The 21,554-nt window shown below is 40.2% G+C and overlaps 1 protein-coding gene across 1 annotated transcript in view; it reads left to right on the top strand.

Annotated features, from left to right (window-relative positions):
- kcnk9 (potassium channel, subfamily K, member 9) overlaps nt 1–19,778 on the top strand; it is a 39,235-nt gene extending 19,457 nt beyond the window's left edge. Inside the window, exon 2 of the mRNA XM_034599382.1 lies at nt 17,911–19,778. Coding sequence (XP_034455273.1) covers nt 17,911–18,794 — 884 coding nt within the window. The 3' untranslated portion in view covers nt 18,795–19,778. The remainder of the gene's footprint in view (nt 1–17,910) is intronic.
- Nucleotides 19,779–21,554: the final 1,776 nt, after the last annotated feature.

Here is a 21,554-nt window from a genome sequence, read left to right as displayed (position 1 = left end):
TTCGGGTACGTAAAGATACAGTATGTTACTATTCCTGCAACTTCGCATAAGTGTGTCTGTACATGTACAACTGAGCAGAGAAATTACCACAAATTGAGTTTCAAGCTGTTAAATCAGGTGCAATCTGTGTGGTGTAGCATCACGTGGAACCTCGCTTCTCAGTGATGAAGCCGAAATCCATACAGCTCTGGCCCATAATTGTCAGCTAAGACCAAGTAAGCCTTCCTGCACAGCACTAATTGCTGTCCTTTACATTATTGACAGCCCATCGACATTTCCTTGACTGTTTATCGGGGAAATAAGCTCAAAGTTTGAGTATCAATTTCTCGAAATAGCTGTCTTTCAATTGCTTCTGTCCAAGTAATCAGGCGTCTCTCTCCCTCTCTCTGCTAATTGTCATTTAAAAAGGTTCTACGTTCTGCTTTCAGTTAAAAGGACCCAGGAAATAGGAAAGTGGACTGAGGGGCGATGACTCCATGAAGCCCAGAACAATACGCTCAGGGCTGGATCACATGTACGCACATCGCACCCTCCATTCTGTGTGAGCACGGGGCGGAATAAAAGCAGAGCTAGAGGAGACCCTGTCGTACCAGCAGGTACTTTCTGACGTTGGACATGATAATTATACACTGCCACACAAAAGAGAGGCTGCCTGGATAGCAGTGAGTCAGTAGGCCGCCGTTGAATGAAAGTGAAATAACTTAGTAAGTCAACTTACCACACAACAGATTTTCGTGTGCGTCACATTCAAACAGCAATACGTATAATTTGCCATTTGCGTATGTGTGACCATGCCCTAAATGTAGCATTTCAACCCTGCTGGATTGAAGGGTTAAATTAATGGTTTTGTTACAGTTTCATGGTGTTGAGTATCATTCTGATCCGATTGTGCTTGATTACTCAAATCTGGGAACATGACAAAATAGCTGCAACGAGTCCAGTTGGTCAAGAAGCATGAGACTAGTTTTAACCCAGCTACACAAACTTTTGGAAGTAAAACAAATGTTGGTGATCATTTCTGCACCACTACTGCAATATACTACAACAATGCTAAGGGAGAAGGAAGTTGGTCTCTAAACTGTGAAAGAATAGATGAGGTGCGATTTTTTACCGTTGCCTTGTATTTTTCTCCACCACCTAACTTGGTGACAACAATGTTAAGTTACCTATAAAATGTAATCAGTTACTGATTCCATAGTAGTCATTGAAGGTATTTGCATTGCTTTGCTTATTTCTCGGCAGCTAAAGTAATGCGTATTACCAGGGCTGTGCCATATAGCAATATATACACGTGAAGTCTGAAAAACATGTATTTTCTGAAATAAGGCTCAGTCTTTCTGCAGCAACTCAAAACAGCCTCTTTTAGCACCAGAGCAAGAATCATGCTGAACAGTGTGGAGAGAGTCTAAAGCGCTCAAAGCAAAGATCCATCTTTGAAAGTGACGAGTAACAAGCATCAGTATGCACTGACGTCTGCTGGGATACTGTGGTCCCACATCCCTACAGAGTTGCCTTTACAGTGAATATATCATCAAAGTATTGTTCCTGGACCTGGAGGTGGTGATGGTCGCCAGGCCGAGGCTAGCTGTTTAGCATGCTAATTTCAGCAGAAGCAAAGAAGTGAGAAACAAAAAATGATGAATCTGGGAAATAAGTTGTAACAGGCTGAAAGGATCCTCGAAAGCGTCTTGTGGAACTTTGCAAACCAGCAGTGACAAATTGCAGCCAAAAGTAGCTGTGTGACTTTTTATTTTTATTTGAATGCTCAGCAGGCTAATCCTGTAAGCGGATGTTAACACAGCACACAGCACATTTAATTTTCACCAACCATGCTTGTCTCTGATCCTTTTTAAACCAAAGGATTCATTTTTTGCTGGAAGTGATCCTGATAACGAAGCTTTTTGTTTCAAAAAATTGTCACCCAGTGTGGGTTTAATTATCATGAAGACTAATGTGGAGCGCCAAAGAGCTGCGACAAATGTCAATCTAAAAAGAGCTCACACTGTGCGCCTCATGTGGGTTCGGCTCCCCGAGGGTAAATCCAGGTTTCACTCATTAATTCACACGTCAAAACAAACCACACATTTTTGACCCGAGTAATCTCCCAAACAGACCCTTTGCGTTTGGACGCCCGCAGTGAATCTCACCCGACCGCTGCACTGTGCCGCTGTCAGGGCCAGCATGGTGAAGTCCTCCAGTCACGTCTGTCAGCGGATCGGCTGTCGTGGCTCGCTGTCTGAATGTGGGATCGCTGGCAGGGGGGACAGACACAAACAGTCTTCAGAGGGGAAGACTTCAAAGGCGGCTCGCAGCGCACATTTAAAACGGAGAAAATTAGTGAAACATCCTGTCAAATGAGTAGTGGAATTTTGATTTGCTTTCAAGGCTGCAGAAGCATGAGTCACCATTGTTAATACTGATATCCCCCATGGTGTTTTATCACTGAAATTGCTCCCAGGCAGCGTTGTGCTGGAAGCTGATGTGAAAAACAGAAGATTGAGGACCGGCGCTACAATGACTATCTGATAAGGTGTTGGGTGACTCACTGTTGATTAGTAGTTTTCAGGCGATAGGTAGGCCCCCTTTGTGGAAGCATGTGTGAGACTGAATGGTGTGAATCTTAGTAGGCAGCATGGTTACAATTTCGTTCACCTCAGATGCTTTATATCTAATCAGTTGTCATGACCAGGCCTTTTTCAAATCTGGGTATTTCTCAGCTCATTTGATAGAATATTCAATGTGATTGAGGATGACAATTTGTATTGGAATCACTTGTATCTGCTCACCTGATCCTGCAGCATGAGTCTGTGGAGTAGTGGGGTTTAAATCACACCAGGTACACGGATCCCATGTGGCTTGAGATTCTGCAGCAGCTTGGCTGTGTCCTCATGACAGAGAGGGCAGCGAAACACAGTAAATACACATTAAATAATTTAGTCACTTTACATCACCACTGAATTGTGTTTTCAACAAAAACCTGTGTTCTTTTTTCTTATATAAATCCTATCCCATGGATATTGGGGTCACACCCTCCATCTCAACTGTGTTATCCTGCTGGTAATCGCTTTGCTATAATGTCATGGTCTTATTTGGTCAGTCGGACAGGTTCAGGCTGACCTGGCCCTGGAGCTATTGAGTAACAGGGTTATTGTGTATGTTGTATGAAATGTCATGCACTGCTGCGATATCCAGCACACAAATAGGTTATTTACCCAAACAGTGTAATCAAAGCGCATCGGCACTGTCAACAAGACAAGTGCAGTCCAAAATCGTATTCATAATTTCTCTAGCAAATGTGCTCGTTCTAGTGTTTCACTACACTGCATCATAGAAATACTGTAGATATAATTATCAAAGTACATTATGACATCCAAGACTGATATCTCCACTGCTCAAGAATCAGATCAGACCAACAACCGTGTGTGTGTATTATCTGCAAAGCACCGACAGCACCAACACTCACCAGCCCACCAATACCTGCTGGAAACCTGCTGTGTCAATCAGAAGATAACACAATGCAATGAATCCGATTTTTCTTAGGCAACATGTTTCAATAGTATGATGGAGTATAGTATTTTAGTATTTGTATTATAAAGTTGCTATATGGGAAAAAAGGTGTAATAATGCAAGAATTTAGACATTATATTACAAGAATTGAGTCAGAATTTAATCACAATAAAAGTTATATTTCCAGAAAATTAAAAAAATAGGAAATTTATTTGAAAATAAGCAGCAAGGAGAACCTGTGCTTGCTGGAGCTCCACCCCCTTTGGATCCAATATTGAAACATCACAGTGTATCTTTAGAAATTAGGAAATCTCTTTGAATATAATACATATGTAACCAATGATAACATCACAGTCGACCACAACTTAACATTTTCTACTCTCTAAAAGAAGCAATTTCCTCCACATCTTTGTGGCTCTTTCTCCTCAAAAGTCCTGATACTTATGATGATGTGACATTTTATAATGTAGGACTAGATGGTGAATATCCCTTGTACGTATGAAGGTCTTATGAACAATTTGATTATTATAATATTGTTTTTATTTAAGTTACAACAAATAGATCTTAGCAGGTGTCCTTTAGCACCTTAACATCATCAAATGTTCTTTCCTTGAGGCCGAACTTGAGGGTATGCTGAGGCTAAAGGTAAATCTAAGATGTCACAACCCAAACCCTAGGTGTATGTTGATCTTTTTTATCCTTCTATTAGACAGGCGCTGGGGCCAGGGAATACAAAACTGAGCAAGCGGTGAGCTCAGGAAGGTTCTGAGATGGTATCAGTAAATAGAGATGTTGCATTAACTAGAATGACACTCAGTCGAGCGCATACCTCCACCAAGGCCCCACAGTCTGGACTTTTACTTGGGTCTGCACCAAATGACCCTCAGTCATAAATCTCTTTCATCTTTTTTCCATCAGGCTCCATGAATTATTCCCTGAGAAATCAACCAACCTCACAAAGTTAAAAAAGAGAAAAAAATATTCCTGGATCTGCCTCTGATCCAGATCTGCACCAAAACGTGACAGGTTCTTCCCTGTGACCGATACCGCATTCCACCAACTTTCGTGGTAATTCATCCAGTAGTTTTTGCATAATCCTGTGAGTTAACAAACAAATGGACACGGGTAAAAACACAACCTCCTTGGTTGAGGTTATTATTGTCACAAGTAGAAACAGTAGAAGCAACATGACACAAGACATTTCTCAGGAAGTCTTACACGTGGCTGGGTCAGTAAAGAGTGGGGCACGTTGGACTGCAGTTTACATTCAGCTGGAGCCAAGAGCCGAGATTGGTTTCTTGAAATAATTACAGCAAACCACATTTTACAGATGCATAAATAGTTTTATGTGATTGCATTTCCATCTACCTGTGTGTATGTGACTTAATTATCTAAATATTACAAATTTATTCTCAAAATCCTTTAATTTAGTTTCTCACTGAAATGAATTATCTATAGAACACATTTTACTAAATGTATAGAAGAATAAAGTCATGAAATTACAATTTATTCTTGTAACATTATGACTTTATTCCCGAAATATTATGACCTTATTAATGAAATCTCCCTTAACTGGCCCTAATACTCCATTGCACAATAGCGATTCTGTGTCCCATTGAAATTAATTATGTGCCAAACCAATTTAACTAAATTTGAATCCCTCTCATTCTGTTGTCTGGGTCATCAGCCATGCTCTACTATGAGGCAATGAGGTGTTTTTATTTTCCACGTAGGATTATTTGTCACGGCTGCTCATGATGCCTGTTATGTCTAACTTTTTGCTTCCTGCCCGCTGCACACACCTCTGTCTCTGGCTGCGCTGACGGATTCCTGCTCTGCCATCCCATCTCATTCTTCTGTCCTTCTCTCTCATTAGCATACTCGGCAATGACTCCTCCTGCCTTGTGCATTCGCTGTGTCCCATATCTCAGTGACGTGTGTCTGTTGGCTTCTGTTCTTTACAGCCTTCGGGGGGCTATTTGTCGCGCTTCCCGCTGAATCCTGCTCCGCAGCTCAGATTCATCAGGGAGCGCACACGAGTCGAGCCTGTATTACAAAGCAAGACTACAACCTTTTCACGGAATAAATGGATCTCTGTCATCAGAAGCAAGTGTCATTGACAGGAGTACAGTGAGGGTAGACGTAGCAGGTCCCACTCATGAGACGGATTACATTTATAGCATACACTGGCTCTGCGCCAAGATTTAAGGAATCTCAAATTCTCTGCAGAGCTACAGCATCAAACCACCACAGGCTGTATTGGGGATTACCAGCTTCTACATTCAGCTGCTCAGCTTCTCTCTCAGACTCTCTTTTTTTGTATCTGTCTACCTTGTGTCCCCAAGAAAAATAGAGCCCTCCAGAGCAAACACACAAGGGAGCGACCTCAAATTCCAGGCTGAACTGGGCTTATTGGAACTGTGCAATGGGTCCACTCATCTGTTAATCCAGCTGGTCGCGCATTTTCTTCCTGGCACACGAAAAACAAAATGACCGTCCGTGTTCAGAATCTGTTCTTACTTATTTAAGCTTAATTGCTGATGCTGGTGCTCCTGTGACCTTGAGAGCGTCTCCACTCCCTGACAGGAATCGTGTAAATGTGAAGTGAGCTGGAGCACAGGAGCCGTTTGGTACAGACTGATGTAGTCTTTTGAATTTCCCCCTAATCGTGGAGTCTGTCTGTTGCTGGTGCTTGAGGTGCATACTTTTAGTATGGACGTAATCATGAAGTGAACATTGGGGGGGGGCAAAATCTCACAACTCATTATTTACACACAAAATACATTTCTATGTATACATTTCAAAAATACATTTCTATGTATTTTGTTATTTAAAACAATGTTTAATACTGTATTCTTAGTCAAATGTGTGCTTCGTAAATTAAACATGTTTATTTTATATAAGTTTATATATAATTGTTTATATTTTTAAAAATACAATTACATAAGTATATCAAATTATATATAATATACATAAATATCTTTAAATTAGCATGTATACTTTAGACTTAAGACATAAGACAGCAAATACATTAGGGCCCACAATGTTTAATATTAAAAAAATAGCATTATAATTTTATTATTATTATTCGGCCATGTTGACCATATTTATACATTGGGGGGGATGTCATAATGACTATTATGACTACTGCCCTGGTCGAGCACATACCTCCAACAAGGCCCAACAGTCTTGTATTTGGATCTGCACTAAATGACCCTCAGTCATAAATCTCTTCCATCTTTTTTTCAATCAAGATCCATGAATTCTTCTCTGACAAATCACCCAAAATGTTGAAAAAAACGATCTCACAATGTTAAAAAAGTGAAAAAAATATTCCTGGACCTGCTCCTGATCCAGATCTGCACCAAAACTTGATGGGTTCTTCCCTGAGCGATACCGCATTCCACCAACTTCCGTGGTAATTCATCCAGTAGGTTTTGCATAATCCCGCGAGCTAACAAACAAATGGACACGGGTAAAAACACAACCTCCTTGGTTGAGGTCATTATTGTCACAAGTAGAAACAGTAGAAGCAACAGGACACAAGACATTTCTCAGGAAGTCTTACAAGTGGCTGTGTCAGTAAAGAGTGGGGCACGTTGGACTGCAGTTTACATTCAGCTGGTGCCAGGAGCCGAGATTGGTTTCTTGAAATAATTACAGCAAACCACATTTTACAGATGCATAAATAGTTTTATGTGATTGCATTTCCATCTACCTGTGTGTATGTTGCATTTTCAATTGCTGAGCAGAAATGCCCCAAAGAATTGATAAACAAACACGTGTCAAATATTTCTATACTTGGCCGAGGTGGGAAAGTTGGTTGATAAAAGCAAAAGGCAGAGAATGTGACCTTCCTGAAATTAATACATGAAACGAACAGAAACAGTAGTGAGGTTTTGGATCATTTGATGCTTGAGTGGTGCTGTTTTAATCATGTCGTCATGTTGTGGCCTCATTTTATGCAAGAATAAATGGCACCTGCCTGGAAAGTTAGTGCCACCGACTGTCGTTCTCTATTTGACTTCATCTGACCGTTATTTGCAAACAATATTGGATGGAATCATTTGGGATTTTCTCAAGCTAATAGTTAACATTTGTTTATCACTCAACGCTGCAGCTCCCCTCAGCTCCCGGGACTGTTTTACTATCTTTCCATTCACTGTTGCTGTGTCTACTGACATTCTTTATTGTTGTGGTTCGTTCGCTGCATCTATCCTGTTTCCAGATGCATCTGTTTTCTTGTGATAAATCCAGTGTACATTACCTGCCCAGCACCAAATGGGACAACATTAGCTTTTGCTGTCGCGAGTGGAGAGTCCCTTCTAAACCTGCCTGTTTGGAATGTTCTGTTCTCTCATCTTGTGTTAATGCTCTGGAGCTACTTCAGAATTATTCCTGGTCATTAGTGAGTCAAACAGTTCTACAATCTACTGTCACTTGTTATTGTTTGTGTGCTGGATGTTGTGAGCAGAGCTTTTTATGAACAGTTGTTGGTGCAGAGTGAAGTTAGAAAACTTTGTGTTCATCCTACCTGGTTTATCTGCAGTGAAGATTTCATAGATAATGTTTTTCATAAAATAAAACAGAATTGGATTTATTACTGTTACAGTGTGCAGCTTATGTTTATGTTGAATGTCATACATTACATGTCGGCTTTCCAGAGGTCTGTTAAGCAGTCGACACAATCTTCAGATCCAAGTTCACATCTTTTCAAAATAAAAAATCTGCAATTTAGTTTGATATAAAGCATCGCAGCAACATAATGAACGTTGTGCTTTTTCTTTTAAGAGAAATTGCCAAACAGGAAGTGATCCTATGAATGTTTTTGCCATGATAGAAATCAGCACCCCTGACACCTGTGAATGTCACATGATATAACATATGAAAACGATGCTGTTGTTTATCCAAGGATATAGAAGAAGGTTCAACTCAGTTCCCCTGAAGGCACGCTGCCCTGCCCCAGCAGAAATTGTAGATTTAGTAGAGAGATAAATCTACTCTATAGTACCTGCCCAGCACAAAACGACAAAGGAACGAAGTAAGCAAATGCTGTTCTGTAGCTTTTTTTGTGTTTATTCAAAATTGGGTGACAACAATAAAGACTTCCTGAGACAGATGATTTATGTCTGGAACACTTTCTTGTTAGAAATACATAGAATCACTTTTGTATTAAGAAAGTTGTTCATAACAAACATTCATTTGTCAGAATGTTGGATGATGAAACACACACACAGGATCCTGCTCTAATTTTAAGTCCTCTGAATAACAACATTGGACAAAACGCTTAAAATGTAAATGTGATCTTTCTAAGCTGCAGGCAGACGTCTCTAATATCTCTGGAATTGCCTCTTCATTGACACGGAATATCATGTTTGACATTTTTTCCCTGACAACAGAGCGGAGAAGACAGGCGCGCTGAAAGACCATAACCATTAAGGCACCATAACAAAGTGGAATTGTGAGCAGACTTAGTGTTTCAGAAAGCACTGATAGTAAAGGTGCCCTGTCTGTCGAAGGTAACCATGGTGTTCCCGCTCCTCAGACACATTAAGCTCTTGTCGGTGACGCGGTGGAGACTCAGACGAGAGCCGAACAAGGTGTTCTCACCTCTGTGCTCCCTGCTCTTCTTGACCTTCATTAAAATGCCACGGCCTGTAGCTATTAATGCCACCGTGGCACCTGAAGCAATACGTGGCAGATTAACCTGGGGATCAAACAGGCAAAAGGTGCTGGTTTAAGCAACTGCTTGACACTTGTAGAGTAACTACCCAGGCTGTGTGTGGGTGCTAATGAGGGACTGCCTTGATAGTGTTATGAATAATGGATGATACGGGTATGTTATATAACCAGCTGTGTGTAAAAATAAATTAAAAACAGACTGAGGTATCCATTACTCTGTCGTACTCTCATGACAAAACGATGTGATTAGAGGATCAAGTGTTAGGCAGATATTAACTATGTTTCTATTCTAATCTGGCGTGAATATTACATACTGTTTTCCACATGAATAATGTATGCTATCAGTCCAATTGGAAAAAAAGATATGATGCAGCTCTTTCTAGTATTGATGGCATTTATTGTAAGTGTAGTTATAGTAAGAAAAAAAAAAAAAGTTCCGTTATCTAATAAAAAGTCTCCATTTCTGTCTTTCTTCTAGTTTAAAACTTTCTCTTAGTAAGACATCAAAAAATATGAAATCATGTTAAAGCTGCACCAGCGAAGTTTTTTTAACTAACATTTTTCTTACATCCTTGTTTCCACTATAAATATTTTGCAGTGGCATCATCTATTCTCAATTACACAACTTTGCAGAGGTTTTTATTTTGAAACTACAGGTGTACAGGAAGTGGATTAATGTGGGGACACCTGGCCGAGGTGAAAGGAAGAGAGAGAAACAAGGGGAAAAGATAGAGAGAGAAAAGAAGATTTAACTTGCTGACACAAAGACAGATAGATTTATTTTATGAGCTATTGATTTACTGAGCCTTTTAGCACCTTTCAGCTCATTGTTTTGATTTTACAGACTACAACTTTAATGGTTCATACAAGCACAGACTTCATCTACATCCTTGCCTTCAGCAATACACGAAAAAACAAATCCCCTTTAAAATCAATGTGGTTGTTTGCTTGTGTTAAACTTTGCTAAACTCTGTATGAATAGCCTCCGAGAATGTTTTCTCCAAACGTTACTTTGATCGTCTCTTAATTCAATCATGAATACTTAATGTTACAAAAAAGTACTTTGCAGATTTCAGTTGCTTTAAGGATAAACGTTGAGTGTCTGCTGGATCTCAGAATCTCAGTATGTGTAGCTTGTTAATTCATGAAACCATCATTGGATCATTCAAAATCCTTTTTTCGAACATTTTTTAATATTTATGCTATAATAATAGAAATGTATAATAATTTAATTTAGGCTGCCAGCTGTGTCAATTTATAGTTGGAGCAACAATGAGTCACACTCGCTCAGGCGGACATATGAAGCTGACGTTGTGGGTGTCGGCAGACATTCAAAATAAGTCATAGTAAAGTGGATTGAAGCCAAACAAAGGTTGAGTCATGCAGTTTATGATGAAAGCTGTCTTGCTATATTCATGAATGTGTGAACCATTAGAGGCACTTTGGATGGGATATGTGGAGAGACACACTGGGGGGGGGGTGATGTATTTAATAAATTGAGATAGCTGGAAAACACATTTGCATTTCCTTTGAGGGATTATATTTATTTCAGTCTCTTGATGTGGTGATATACATCTTGATGTAGTATCTGCCTTTTATTCTGCTCCTTGGCTTTCAACAATCATCTTTGGGGACCACGTTGTTCCGGACTGAAAATCTCATCCTATGTTTTATAGATTGCCATGATATATTGTACAGACATTCACGGTCCCCAGTGGGTAGATTCAAAACCAGATTCGTGACTTGAGACTTTTCTCCCAGTGCCAGCTTGAGGATTTTGAGTTTTCAGTGACACGTCTTGAGTACTCTTGGATGGATGAATTCGGTCAGTCTGGAAATTTGGTGTCACCTGCATGAAAGAGTTTCATTTATCTAGTTGAATATCACAATCACCTTTGAGCGGATTGTCAAAATGTTTTGTGCAGACGTTCAAGTTCTTTAGATAGAGCAGAGAGTGCCTGTTGGCGTGTTGGTCCTAAAATGAGGTGTGGTCAGGTGCATTGTTGGCGCATTGCTATCTTTAGACAGCGGAAGTCTGTGATTTTTGCCATTAAAAACCTGGTCTGAAGTCAGTGGCTCAGTAATTCACTGTTATTTTCAGTTCACATTATCGAGATAACAACATACGTGCACTGTGCTTATTGAGTTCATTGCATGTGACCCCTAAAACACACATGATGAGCTAAGAGACTCAGTACAACCATTTTGAACCATGCCCCTGGTGCTGCAACCCCTTTTTCCATCTAACTAGCCAAACTGGATTTGGAGACACCCTAAATGCACCGTGTGCTGTGCACTGTGCACTTGGATGATTGAAATAGAGCCTTTTTGATAGTAGCTTGGGTTGCATAAAAAGGTGATGATATGACTGTGTATTGAGCTACAGTTTAAACCTCTTCCTACTTCAAATGACACTAGAACTATTTTCAGGCGGCACCTTTGTGCAGACATGTTATCACACTTCCCACTCTGGTTTGTTCAAACATTTGGAGAGTGACTCAACAGATGTGCAGTGAAACAGAAAACTGCTGCACTATGCTAAACTAAAATTATCATCTTTTAAGTCACATAAGTTCCCATGTTTATCATCTCATGGTATTTATTCATGCTTCACTTTTAACAGATGGTCGACAGATTCTGTTTAATTCCACTTCAAAAGCCGGGCTTGTGGAATAATGCCACCAAGTACTGTAAATTATTTTTAGCTGCTATTGCTGTAATCATTACATGTCTTTTGTCCTGAAAGCAACATTTTCAAACATTTCTTTTGAGGTTCCAAAAATCTGGTATACATTTGCAATTTACAGCATCTTAATGAACAGATTGTGTATTTCTGTGTTACAGACACACACATCTTGCTGCTTTCTGATAAGTGGTGTGCTTTCACAAACAAAGTTTTCCCACTGAAGCTTGTGGGAGAACATAGATTGAAAGGAGCACACGTCCCATGGTCTTATCCGTCTTCACTCCTCTCTGCAGGCCTGCATGGATGCACCGAGTTTTTTCTCTCCACAGTCGCCAAAGTGCTTGCTCATTGTGGGAACTGTTGGGTTTCTCTATACAGTTTTAAGGTCTTGACCTTCTTTGTAAAATGCCTCGAGATAATGTTTATTATGATTTGGCGCAATAAAAATGAAATTGAATTGAATTGAATTGAAGAGAGCGCAACCTACCGTTTTCCAACATGTGACTTTTTATGTAATATTTGAGTGGCCGGGCCTTTCTCGTGCTTTTACCATTTATTAAAGAGCGTGAGTCTGTTTCGACAGCGCTACACATTGTCGTGTGCACAGACACGCACCTTCACCTGTGCACACATGAGCACAAAGGCACCTGTGCGTGGCAGGGCTGTCTGTGTTGCAGAGCAAATATGTCTGTTCCCAAGACAACAGCAGATAATAGAGTCATTATAAGAGGACAAACAGATTACACTGTGCCGCGCTGCCACAGAAAAAACACACATCCCATTAACGACTTAACAGGAATACTTTAGGAGACTGGTTTGGAAAAATATAGGCAAAGATTTACTTATAATAAAAGAATTATGTTATTACCTCTGTCAAGGAGGTTATAATATTTATTACTATTTCATCTGCATTTGTTTCTTTGTTTTTGTTTGTGTGTCTGTTAGTTAGCAGGATAAGGCAAAAAGATAAGGAGATTACCATCAAATTTGTAGGAAGGATGTAGTACAGGTCAGGAAAGAGCCCATTCAATTTTGGAGCGGACCGAGGAATAATTTTTTACTTTCTTTAACATTGAGAGATGGGATGTTTTTCAATTTACTGTAGATTTTTCAGAGAATAATTGACAAATTTTGAAAATTTGACACGTTAGAGGCACTGATATTTAGTATGTGTGCAATTTGGTGTATATCCAAATAAAATTCTGGGTCTAGTGAATTAAACAATGTTTTTTAAGGGGGCTGCTCTCTGAGTGCGGTTTAAGTATTCATTATCTTTTTCCCTTTGACTTATGGAGGCCCATGTAGTCATTTTCGTGTTTTAGAATCTATAAAGGAGAATACTCACACTTATACTCATGAAATGCATCACAACCTGTGGAATCATTTGAAATACGCAACATAACATAAATACCATAAATAACTCGTCAACCGATCCATGACGGAACAGTAGCCATTATTTGATATGAAAATGTCACAGATGATTACTTTTACGAGTTCATATCCTCTTCATAGGTGTGCAGGTCGTCTCCCAGAGCCCCTGTAAATCCCAGTTAATCATCCTGTATTTATTGCCTTGGAAATGTAAGGGACACTAATGAATGTTGGTGCGCAAGCTGATACCACATCACTGATTCCATTGTTTTTTTCTCTCTCCTCTTTAATATACTACTTTCATGACTTCCTTAGTGTTATCTCTTACATATCCAGATGACACTTCTTGTTTCTGGCCAGTCTTAAGCTTTAAAAAAAAGGATGGCAGTCCTAACAGGAAACACATACAAGTGTGACAACCCTGCTGTCCAATCGATACCTAATACACTCCGGTCTCATTCCGGCAGGGAGAGGCTGTGGAGAGCGAGGTAGTCGCACAGGAACCTCAAATAGCTCGTCCAAACAGAAACAGTTGTTAGTCAGTGTAATGTCTTCCAGTGTAAAACACAGAGTTGACAGATGATCTGCGGAGGAGCGCCGTTAAAATCAAATGAGAGTTTTCATTTCCTCGCAGCCCCCACTGTATTTCATTATGTCCTAATTACTCCATGAGAGCAAATTTGAGCAATAAGGATCAATATCAATTAATTTGCTAATTTTGAGCATGGGTGGAGGAAGACAGATGGCTGTGCAGAATGCAAATCTGTAATCGTTATTCACTAACACTTGTGGGACGCCACAAGCATGTTGTACTGCGTCTTGCACATGATGTTTACTTTGATCTAAATTGATTTTTCACTGGCAGAATGCAAAGTTTCTTAAATACATTTTCCTCCTGCATAAATTAGATTAGAAGACACTGAAGAGTCCCAATGAATTGCTCATATCTTCTACCCAGATGAAGCCCCTCGTTAGATAGTTGCTTCATATTTAGCTTTGTTATCTTATTTCCACAGAGCATTTTACGGTTAATATCCTACCAGTGTTCCATTGAAGAACAGTGAGATTTGTGTGTTTTAGATATTTTTAATAAGGTTATTCATGTTGTGGATCGTATCCACTCACCTTTGTGCGTGCATGTGATGTTCACATCGCTGCTCATTGTTCAAAGAATTCAATCAGCTCATCTGCAGTCGGCACGCACCAGCAGTACCCAGTCAGCTGCTGCTGACCTGCGGCTCATCCAGCAGCTTCCTGCACTGAGCTCCACCTTCAGGGGCCGACCAGTGGATCTGCATGTTTTTGTGAATTTAACGCCACCCTGTATTTTTGATTTTTAATATTCAGATAGTATTTAGATTTTTCTCTCCAGGCTGCACACAGGGTCCCACTGACTAAAACTTTGCTCAGGTGACATATGATGGAGCTACAGTAACATGATAATAAGTAGAGGGAGATTAGAAACCTGGTTAATGTGTAAAAACATAATTATGTTCCTTGAAAGTTGACCATGAGTTAAGATAATTCTGTTTTCAGGGTGAAGAGTGATCTATCCTACTTTTGAGTTTAAGGCAATTTAATTTCATACAGAGAGATAGATTCAAGTGTAAACAGGGATATTACAAAAACAATGAGAATATAAAAATAAATACATTTAAAATCAAAAAGCACAATTAAAAAATTTGTTAAAAAGCAAAAGAAAGATTAAATTAAAAAAAAATGAATAAAAGAGGTCAAGAGATTAAAACGAGGCAAAATAAATTGACAGGACAACTATAATAATGAAATAATAAGACAAGGTAGTAAAATAGTACGAATATATATATGCAAAATAATAAAATAAAAAGATGGTATGACCTTAGAAAAAAAAAATACATGGCAAAAACCTGTAAATGAATAGTTTGCGTGTCAGAATTTCAGGAATATCAGAACCATTTTGATGGGACATTCTGAGCCTTATCAATGCCAGTAAACGATGATTCTGCAACATAGTACTTTATAATCGGAATAATATTCTTTATCTTCTATTTGGGGGGATAAAATGGAACCGTTGTTTGGGGGGTGCGAGCAAGACAAATATTGTTGCCATGGTGTCCGACAGCTACGGGCAACAACTGGAGCCCATGGAGATAAGAGCTGGATTGTCCATTTGCTCTGTTTGTATTACAGTAGCTTCAGAGTCAGATCTCTACAACTGATCTAACAGTGAATTAGGCAGCCACTCTAATACCAATGCTATCTCTGAGATATCATCTCTACAAAGCTGGGGGGGAACTAATCCTCATGCTGGTTCCCATTGATTTAGCTTTTATCATATAGGATCTACCAGTATTCTATAAAGCCTCCGTGTAATGACACATTCTGCAGGTGCATCATGTAACTTTAGTCAGACCAAAGGAAAGCAGGGCTTCTGGAGAGCTTCAGCCCCAAATAAAACTGCTAACATGTTTTTACCTTTCCTCCTTTTTAATTGTGAGGCCTCTGCCATCAGTTTACAGTGGCTACAGGAACTGAAGGAGATTGAATTTGTGTTTCTTGGCACCTTGCGAATGCACATAACATATTCACTCTTCCACTTTATTTTTGTCTCCACACACTCCAGGGGGAAATATTCATCTCTTTATCTGCTCCAGTGCTCCACGTTGTTACCAGCTATTTGATAATTGTGTCTGTCTGCTGAACAGGTAGAGTACAGAGGGTTTATCAGAGTTTGTTTGAAATATAAAAAATAGAAGCTGCAGGTCTCAAAGCTTTCCATGAGCAACAACTGCTTAGAACTGCTGACTCCCCATTCGAGTCCAGCCAGCTATTGTTCATTTCGGTTCTAATAGTTTGGGTTGAAAAATGTTGGCCTTCATTTTACAATGACTGAAGACACAAGACTGCAATGTTTGCACATCCTCATAAGAGGAATAAGGGCAACTTACAGTTTAAAATGTCTCTGAACTTTTGTGTTTAACTTTGCCATCTGACGATACACTGGGTCCTTCCATGAACCTGCATATTACACATCGTCACTTGAACTATAAGATTGGAATGGACTAAAGTGCTGCTGCTTCTAAAACAGGTTGTTTTCTATCATTAAAGACTTTGGAGTCTGTATTCTTTTTTTAAGTCTTAATTGAAGACGGTTTGACTGTGTTCAGTTGTCATTTTCCTAAGTATTTCATTGTATTATATACATTTGCAGGATTTGTTACTGCCCATTGCCCTTATACTTTTAGGCTTGGATTGCTTCAGTCTTCAGGAGTGTGTTTTTATTTTCTTCTTGCCAGGAGCCTAATTATCCGCAGAGGTCTCCACCTCTCCAAAACAAGTGGGCCTGATAATTAAGACAAGATAAACAGAATGAAGCAGTTTCCCTGTTAAAATTCAGTGTTTTTCTCACACAGGTCAGGTCAGGTGGGACTGCCAGAGGAGCTGTTTGCTTAGCTTTAATCTTTAAAACTGAAGAATACTAATAAAATCCCTCATTCAGTTCAAGAATATGTTAGTTATAAGGTTAAAATATCTGCGAAGGAGTAGATAAATCTGTTAACGTTTACTAGGAAAAGGTGAAGTGTTTTGCTCCAAGAGCTGGAAACACAAACACACACACACACACACACACACACACACACACACAGGTAAAGTTTGCCCCAAATATGTGCCATTCTAATGACACTATTCTAAACAAATATCAAAAAGATTAAAGTCAATCAAATGTCTGCCTTTAAAACCTTGATAATGTGAAGCTAACTACTGTACCAGTACAGTATGTTTTTTCAATTCCACTGATGACCTCGGGCCAATAACACACATTGTACTTATAGAAGTACTCTGGTTGCGAGTGCAAGTCAGATTTTTTTTTCTTAAGGAAACACGTGCTTCAGTGGGTGGAAAGCCGTATGGGAAAACGCAGAATCAATATTTGAAAGCACAAAACAAAACTTGCTCAGGACGCGTCTAAAGAAAAATGCTGCAAGGTGCACCGAAAATACTTTGTCTCCATTTGGAAGGCACTTGTGGAAGTGATACACACGCCAGCTGATGGTGGGAGTCTCTTGGCCCTGATTTCCATGTTTAATACTCTCAGTTATGGGCTGTGGTGGAGGAGAGACAATCAGTGAGACACACTTTTTCTTCATCCCTGCATATTCAACAGCACCAGTCTCATTCATAATGAAATCTCTGAAGTCCTTTTCTATAAATAGCCTGCAAAGCATGTAACATCTTTTATATTATTACATTTGAAAACTCGTATAGTGTATGAATCCTATTGTTGTCCCCACCGGTTGATTTTTAAAAGTCTGTGCGTGTGTGTGTGAGTCAGCAGCTTGTGGTCTAAAGATAAAGTTTAATTAAGCTAAAAGCTTCACTGGCTCCTCCATGACTCCTTCCCCCTCCCTCCTCCGAACTCTTCTACCTCACCGGAAACTTCTGACTAATTGGACGCCCCTCTCCGCCACAATCTTTGAGCCCAAATAAGATTAATGAGCAGAAACATTTCTGTGGCATGCACATATTCAATGCCCCCTTTTGGCAGCACTCGCAGACTCTTAGACAAATTTCTTGCTTGGTCATGTTTGTAAACAAAAGGTGGTCGGAGGGTGGGGTATCACCTACGACTCGCCGCTAGATGTATTCTCTCACTAATTTCTGGTGTCTGTCTCCTCTCTCCTCAGGTTATGGGCATGCAGCGCCGGGGACCGACGCAGGGAAGGCCTTTTGCATGTTTTATGCCGTCCTGGGAATCCCGTTGACTCTTGTCATGTTCCAAAGTCTGGGTGAGAGGATGAACACTTTTGTCAAGTACCTCCTGAAGCGCATCAAGAAGTGCTGCGGCATGAGCATCACCGACGTGTCCATGGAGAACATGGTGACCGTGGGATTCTTCTCCTGCATTGGCACACTGTGCATAGGAGCGGCTGCCTTCTCCCATTACGAGGACTGGAGCTTCTTCCAGTCCTACTATTACTGCTTCATCACATTAACAACTATAGGCTTTGGGGACTTTGTGGCCCTCCAAAAGAACCGGGCCCTCCAGAAGAAGCCGCTGTATGTGGCCTTTAGCTTCATGTACATCCTGGTGGGCCTGACGGTCATTGGGGCCTTTCTCAACCTGGTCGTGCTCCGCTTCCTGACTATGAACAGCGAGGACGAGCGGCGGGATGCGGAGGAACGGGCCTCGCTTGCAGGCAACCGGAACAGCATGATCATCCACATCCAGGACGAGTCGATGCCGCGTGGCCGGCAACGGCGGGAGCCGTACCGGGCGGAGGTGACTGACTTGCAGTCAGTCTGCTCCTGTATGCACTATCACTCACATGACTTCGGCAGCTCTGGGGGAGGGATGGGAGGTCTGGGCTGTGCCTTCTCCCATCAGAACTCATTCAGCTCGCAGCTGAACCCCAATCAGTACTTTCGCTCAGTTTCCTACAGGATCGAGGAGATCTCGCCCAGCACCTTGAAAAACAGCTTCTTCCCTTCGCCCATCAGCTCTGTGTCTCCAGGTCTTCACAGCTTCACAGACAATCACCAGCTCATGAGGAGAAGGAAATCTATCTGAACCCTGACAAACATGGGACAACTGAGTTTCCATGTTTTATACACAAGGTCAAACATTTCCAATGCTGCTCCTTACCAAATCTAATTTCAGCACTTTTTTCCCTGTTTGGTTGCGAGTAAAATAAAAAGTATTCTTGGGATCAGATGAAGGACACAGCAAGCGTGGACACAACGGGATGCAAAGCATGAAGCATGGATTTCTATTTTTTCATGAGATTGCTCCATTTAAACCAGACACAAACTACAAGACCCTCCTTGTTACATTTGCAGTACAAAATTGATATATTAACTTTGGTTTCATACCAAACGATGCACACTGGGGAAATGCTATTTTTCAAAAAGGAAGTATGCTTGTTTCACCTTAACTTGAAGAAACTTTTGCCGTTATTTACGACTCCATTGCCTCACTGCAGACAGAGAATTTAAAATGACTTAAAGCATCAGGTATTGTTTTCTATAAGCAATCATATATTTCAATGGTTTCGCCACATATCAAGCCAAATTATTGTTGCCAATATTAGCATGTGCATTAGATGTCATTTAAGTAAGTGTGCCATGGTTTTGTGACATTCTTTGGTCTGCTTTCAAAGCAGATGTTTGATGGCCATCTGTTGTTTGTCTTTGATTCAAAGGATCATGCTGCTGGTATTGACATTCACCCCTCACACTGAATGTGATCTGGCCATAAAAGCTTCATCCTCACCCACGGCCTTTTGCAGAAAGAGTCAAAACAGTTCTAAAGGCATATCTGCCCTTTCCGCCCATTATTTGTTGGATATATATTTTTTTCCTATGACGTTCATACGCAGTCAGTTAAATCTAAGTGCGCAGGCTCCTCTTTACATTGACTGTTGTGCAGCAGTATTCAATAGTCATAAGGGAATAACTGCTGTAAAATAGGAAGTGATACCAGTGTTTTTATTAACAGTCACTAAAACTGACCAGAACACATTGCTAGTGATATATAACACAGGGGAAATTGAGTTTTAGCCTCTAGAATGGTTTCAAGCTCCAAAATACACGGTCCTACAACTCTAATGATGCATCTTTCATTAATCCTTCTGGATGAGAAGATTGAAGCCAAAACCCCACACAGGCTTTGTCTACCTCTTTTCCCAGGTCTCCTAAAATACATGTTTCTCTGCAACAAGACTGCTCCAGCAAATTAATTTCAAATGAAGATATGTGTTTAATTGACATTTACATTTACATGATGTTAAACATATTCGTTTCCATCCGAGATTTCTGATCCACACTACAATAATATTTACTAGAGCCTTATTACACTTGTTATGGTTATGTTTGGTCTCTGCCAGCATTTGGTTAAGGTTAGGGGAAGATTTAGTTTTAACATAGACAAAGTTCACAGTGACTTCAGACACAACATGTTCATATTGGACCAAAACCATAATTTTTCCTGATGCTAACCTCAAACTGCTTCTGTTGCCGAAAGCTAACTTCAGACTCTGGATGTGAGGAGGTCTCTGGTTTGTACATTTGCCGTTCACCCAAACCAGGGATGCTGGAAGTCAGCATGAGTTGGGGGTGCTGAGAGAAAGTCTATAAAATGCTGTGATATTAAATACAGTGCAGGGCTTGTGATTTATTTTTATTAATTTGATTAGTTCATACTAGTTTTAGAATTTGAATATACGAAAAGACATTGAACCTGGCTTTAGGGCCATTACAATTATTTAGAGATGCTCATCAAACTATTACCACCACTAAAATCTGCGATCCTATCAGATTGTGCCGTTATATACGACGTATACTACATGTGTGCTTTGCATAGGCTACACAGAAAAGACACTGAATGCTCTAATTATGGGAGGATGTTAGGGCTACTACTATTCTGCTCTAAAATGTTTATCTTGAAAATGAAATTAGTTTTGTTTAAATTGATTTGTTCAGAGAACTTTTTTGAGTTGCAGTTACAGCACCTCACCATGAGGGAGTGCTGCAGCTTCCTCAGCACCCCGACTTCCAGCGTGTTTGGTCCCAACCACCTCCTGGCAACTCTTATGCCATTAATAAACGTAGAGCTTCATTAATTCATCAATAATCTGTTGCCTCTGAACATAATCCAGCTAGCAATTACGTTTCATACAAAAATATTTGCTGTTGCTGTTTAGATGTATGGAAACATAATTTTTCGGAGATTTGGGGCAGGTTGAGTTGTGACAAGTAAAGTGAACATCGTCATGGGAAGTTTAATCTGAGGCATTAGGAACTTTGAAAAGTATGAAGTAGTTTCACACACACACACACACACACACACACACACATTTTTCAAGCTGACTTTACAAGCAGAGTAAATGTTAATCCGAGGACAAGCGTGATCATCCCTCAAAGTCAATGCAGAGTACGTGATGTATGTCCATATAGCAGCTGACCCTGAGTCAGATCTCACTGAGAGCAGGAGTGTTGACTGAGACGGGGAGGCATGCCGATCTGAGCCGACAACTTCTCAGGCTTTGATGCTCTTCATGGAGCCATTAGGAAAACACGACCTCTTCAACATATCACTACGGAAACAATCTGAAGAGTATGAGTTCATGTGAGGGGACAGCATTATTCAAAAGTTAATAACAGCAGTATGATCCTTTCGGTGTCTGTAAAATACCAGAGGAAGAGAAGTGATTTGGAGGATTGTTTATGTCCGAAAGATCCGATAAGTGCATGAACTGTTTGTGATGAATGGGGAAATGATTTCAACATAACTTTATAAGTATTTTAATGGCAAATAGTCTTAACGAATGAT

The sequence above is a fragment of the Hippoglossus hippoglossus genome, chromosome 11 (genome assembly GCF_009819705.1).
Source record: "Hippoglossus hippoglossus isolate fHipHip1 chromosome 11, fHipHip1.pri, whole genome shotgun sequence".
Taxonomy (NCBI): Eukaryota; Metazoa; Chordata; class Actinopteri; order Pleuronectiformes; family Pleuronectidae; genus Hippoglossus; species Hippoglossus hippoglossus.
This window is presented reverse-complemented; position numbering and strand designations above follow the sequence as displayed.